This window comes from Pollachius pollachius, assembly GCF_949987615.1.
Source record: "Pollachius pollachius genome assembly, chromosome: 8".
Lineage (NCBI taxonomy): Eukaryota > Metazoa > Chordata > Actinopteri > Gadiformes > Gadidae > Pollachius > Pollachius pollachius.
The window spans coordinates 20,434,672-20,439,671 of record NC_136941.1 but is presented as its reverse complement, the minus strand read 5'-3'; the positions used below and the strand labels follow the sequence as shown (position 1 = coordinate 20,439,671).

At 44.4% G+C, this 5,000-nt stretch overlaps 1 protein-coding gene across 1 annotated transcript in view; it reads left to right on the top strand.

Moving 5' to 3' along the window:
* rbms2b (RNA binding motif, single stranded interacting protein 2b) overlaps positions 1–5,000 on the top strand; it is a 17,397-nt gene that overhangs the window by 10,396 nt on the left and 2,001 nt on the right. The window contains 8 exon segments of the mRNA XM_079741180.1: positions 1–48; positions 2,716–2,873; positions 3,497–3,576; positions 3,796–3,905; positions 4,421–4,467; positions 4,556–4,596; positions 4,599–4,648; positions 4,874–4,924. The exon segment at positions 1–48 is cut by the window's left edge and continues 44 nt beyond it. Coding sequence (XP_079597306.1) covers positions 1–48; positions 2,716–2,873; positions 3,497–3,576; positions 3,796–3,905; positions 4,421–4,467; positions 4,556–4,596; positions 4,599–4,648; positions 4,874–4,924 — 585 coding nt within the window.

The following is a 5,000-nucleotide window of genomic DNA, read 5'->3' as shown; positions in this document are numbered from 1 at the left end:
GCAGTCACAGCGCTGAAGGCGGGGGGAGTGCAGGCTCAGATGGCCAAGGTAAGAACAGGAATGTTCCCGAGCAGTGGTCTTGTGTTTCACCACTCAGGAATGGGAATTATTCAGTCCTAGCCAGGACTGAATAATTCAGTCCTGGTTACAACTTATCCACAAAAAGTGGCAAAAAATAAAACTATGAACTCCTTAAGAACTTACTATTTTTGTTAATGGAAACACTAGAAAAATAAATCTCGGATCGGGGTAATTTCTTAGCACGCAGGTCTCCTCCCCAGCTCCCAGCGGCCTCCAGGACATCCTGCTCCTCTTAGGCTGGTTGTTAGGCTGTTGTGCGTCTAATGAGTATCTTACAATTATGCCTGTGTGTGTGTGTGTGTGTGTGTGTGTGTGTGTGTGTGTGTGTGTGTGTGTGTGTGTGTGTCTGTGTGTGTGTGTGTGTGTGTGTGTGTGTGTGTGTATGTGTGTGTGTGTTGTGTGCATGTGTCTTTGCATTTCAATGCTGGTGCCTAGACCATATATATGTTCATAGATATATTCCACTATATCTGTGTAAGCACATACAACTATACTGTAACACACAGGCGTGAAGAAGCGTGTGTTGTGTGTGTGCGTGGTAGTGCATGGTGGCGGAGCTGGGGGACGTGGTGACGGTGTTGGGGGAATGTGTCCCAGGACGGCTCTCTGAGCTCCAGGAACAAAGCAACTCTCTGTTGTTGACTCAGTGTCTGAGGAGCTCCTAGTCAGCAGGCCCGCAGCAAGCCTGTCAACACACACATATAGACAGACAGACACACACACACACACACACACACACACACACACACACACACACACACACACACACACAGTGTGGAGTAGGTATCATCCAACCCAGTGGCCCTGGGCTTCATAGTGTGGAGTAGGTATCATCCAACCCACTGGCTCTGGGCTTCATAGTGTGGAGTAGGTTTCATCCAACCCACTGGCTCTGGGCTTCATAGTGTGGAGTAGGTATCATCCAACCCACTGGCTCTGGGCTTCATAGTGTGGAGTAGGTATCATCCAACCCACTGGCTCTGGGCTTCATAGTTTGGAGTAGGTTTCATCCAACCCACTGGCTCTGGGCTTCATAGTGTGGAGTAGGTATCATCCAACCCACTGGCTCTGGGCTTCATAGTGTGGAGTAGGTATCATCCAACACACTGGCTCTGGGCTTCATAGTGTGGAGTAGGTATGTGCAGAGTTCTTTCTGAGTCTGAGTCACTCTTGGTGGAGATCCACAGCAGTTGTGTTCTGCTTGATTCTGGAGGCCAGCTGCTCATTGGTCGATGGGCACAAGGAGGAGGAGGAGGAGGAGGAGGAAGGATCACCTTCACCACAGGTCATGCTTATTAAGCATGAATTATTCATGGGATAATTCATGCTTAATAAGCACGAATTATTGGATGGAAATTAATTCAAAATGCATTTACATGTTTTTAATCACATCTGCACACTGCAAGTAATAAATATGCAAAATGGTTAGAGGGAGATGAACGGTGGATATCTTCGCAAGCTATCGTTGATTTCTCAGACTGGTTTGGTTTGCGTGTGCAGGCCGCACACGATAGAGAGAGAGAGAGAGAGAGAGAGAGAGAGGGAGAGAGACAAACAAAATCGCTTGAGATCAATCAAAAGCATGTGGCCACTGTGGCACGCAGTGTCCTTGAGGTGGTTGTTGGTTTAAATCAACATTGTTCAGATCTGTAATCCTTGCATAATGATGTCTGATTTATGCAAGCTGATAGAGCCAGCCTCTGTGTGAATCCAAGGTCAAAATTACCACATAGATGCATCTACATGCATCTAAGTGATATATTATCACTATGCCCTGGGAAAAGGGCCGGTAATAAGGGACCCGCGTGAATAAGATAGCAGAAAGCTCTCGTCATTTTAGAAATCATTCCCAAAGGTCTTTGTCCAGAACGAGCGCACGTAATTATCTGGCTCTTCCATGGATGGCCAGCCGTTTGAAATGTAATTATGCTGTGGTATCAGATTACCTGGGGCATGCCTCCTTTACCTCTGTAAGCAGCCAGCCACTAACAATAGGCCAGTCTTATGCTACCATCGGTGTACGACGCAAAGAGTGCAAAGATGAAAGAAAGAGGAGTGTAGTGGAATAAAGATGGACAGAGAGAGGGGAGGGAGGTAGAGATTGCAGTTGGACAGGGCTGGAATGAAAACAGAGGGTTTTGAATCAAGTCTAGCCAGAACGATATCTCCACCATCTCTGCTGGCCTTGATCTCTCCCCAGCTTCTTTCAAGTCCTGTCTTAACCTCTTCCAAGAACATAAATTAAGTCAACCTTCCCTCTCAACCTGTCGTGTTGTTTTTGTAATAATTTGTTCTAACCATCTGAAAATCAAACCGTAATGGACGTCTCTCATATTTATTCCTGTTTACATTGTGGAGGTTAGCCTGAAATCAAAAGATTAATGCATGACATAGTGACATGGGTACTCTATGCAAGAATTATTTACTGTAGTGTATCTATTTGTGACAGCAAGTATGACATTCCCAAATTCCCCATCTGGGATTAATACAGTTAATTTTATTTCAAATTTGGATTCATCTTGAATTTTGATTTTAGTTATAGTGTATCATAATAATGTTTATTTCATGCAGCTCCTTTCCGTAGCATGGTGCTACTACTGATGCTGAATCCAAGCTCTTCTTCTGTGGTTTCAGCAACAGGAGCAGGACCCCACCAACCTGTACATCTCCAACCTGCCGGTCTCCATGGAGGAGCAGGAGCTGGAGAGCATGCTGAAGCCCTTCAGCCAGGCCATCTCCACACGCATCCTGAGAGACCCCAGCGGCACCAGCCGAGGAGTGGGCTTTGCCAGGTACAACCTTGGGGTCAGCGGTCAGGGGTTCTCAGCCTTCAAGTGTTTGGTGGTCTGCAGGATTAATCATTTAAAGGGAAAGGCTTACTCCTATGAAGAAAGAAGGGTTATTTATGTAGCACCCTTCCAATATTAATCCATTTTGAGTGTTTAAAAAGTAAAAAACAACATCTAGACGTATCCATACAACCTTGAAGGGTAGGCCTACTGAGACATATTTCTGTGTCGTTTTTAAAAGATCAAATCCAGTGTAACAGGCTTGATGACAGTAGCTGATAGGGACTGCTGTGATCCCCTCTGAGTAGAGTAGGAATTGAGCCCCCTGGTGGACACTTCCTGTATTCTTTAACATAGAAGACGGCTAGCATGCTTTTTCTGGCCAACATTTAGGAACTTATTTATTATCCAATCTGTCATGCTTACACTTATAACACCACAAGTATTACACCAACCACAGTTCAAAATGGATGCTATGTTACATAGTATTGAATTATGGACATTGTCAATCCTTTTGGCACATGAAATGATGACAAGATCAATAATGTGTGATGCTTTCCATAAGAAATTATGAAACTTATGAAGCATTATTACCTTGAACGGAACGAGTCATGCTTCATTTGCAGGATGGAGTCCACAGAGAAATGCGAGGCCATTATTCAACATTTTAATGGAAAATATATCAAGACTCCACCTGGGGTTCCAGGTGAGGATCTCTTATCCAAGTTCAGTGATCAAGTCCAACATCTCTCGTCAGATAACTTCTGTTTTCGCTCTTTATTCATTAAGCACTTGTATCAATAGCAACTGACAGTGAAACATAAAAATAGCTTCACTGGTGTAATCTTGAACAATAGTGAATCTCCACCTCAATCTATTATTCCTGTCTAACAATAACCTGTTGATTATGATTCTTCCCACTCAGTGCCTGCAGAACCCTTATTGTGTAAATTTGCTGATGGGGGCCAGAAGAAGCGTCAGAGCCAGGGGAAATATCTGCACACTGGCCGGCCCTGGACCCGGGACGGGGACACGGTAGGTTCTCCTCTCTGATGGATGTGTTCCACAGCGACGGTCTGCCAGTTCTCAGACCCAACACAGGCGGATGTTTAGGAGTTCCTCAATATATCATGTCTGCCTATCTTTTGTGAAAACATCATTGAAATAGCTGTCTTAATGTACGCACTTATTGTATGTTGTACGTCCTGGCACTTAATGCACGCACTTATTGTATGTTGTACGTCCTGGCACTTAATGTACACACTGATTGTATGTTGTACGTCTTGGCACTTGATAATAGTACTTAGTTGTGTAGCATCTTATCCTAGCTATCCAAGCTATCCTAGCTTTGTTGTGTATGGGGAATGGGTTAACCTAGCCATTGTTAGTGCTTTGCACTTGGTACAATGAACATCCTTACTGTACCAACAGTGATATATTGTTGTCTCTCCTTCTTTTGAAAAATGTACTTCTTATAAGTCGCTTTGGATAAAAGTTTATGCTCAATGCCCTAAATGTAAATGTAAATGGCTATGTTTTTTGTTCTGCAGGGTGGAATGACACTGACGTTCGACCCAGCAGCGGCCTTACAGAACGGGTAGAAAGATCCTCTTATCTAACAGTTTGAAAGCAGCCGGTGAGAAGGTTGTGCTTGGTCACTGACTCCTTGTGTCTTCCTACTGCAGGTTCTACTCTTCTCATTACAGCATCGCCCCCAACCGCATGATGCCCCAGCCTCACTCTCTCCATACATGCACTCTCCAGTGTCCACCTACCAGGTACTGCGTCCCGGGAAGATCTCTCACCCGTTGTGGTCATACAGTGTGGGACTCGGTTATCAAATTCACCTTTGCATTTATTAATGTGGTTAGAATCTGTTCAATTCAAAAGCAAGGATCTTAGGATTTAATAAAAAGAAAGAAAGGAGATTGTAGACGTGCGATGGAAAGTCACACAGTGGAGACTACATCACTGTTTGAATGTTGTATTTCTCTGGGGTTCAGGTCCACAATCCCTCCTGGATTCATCACCAGTCATACCTCATGCCTCCCAACGTATGTATCTCCTACCTGGATGGAGTCTTCACATCTTCCTGGTCTTTTTATAGAGATTGAGATTACAATATATCTG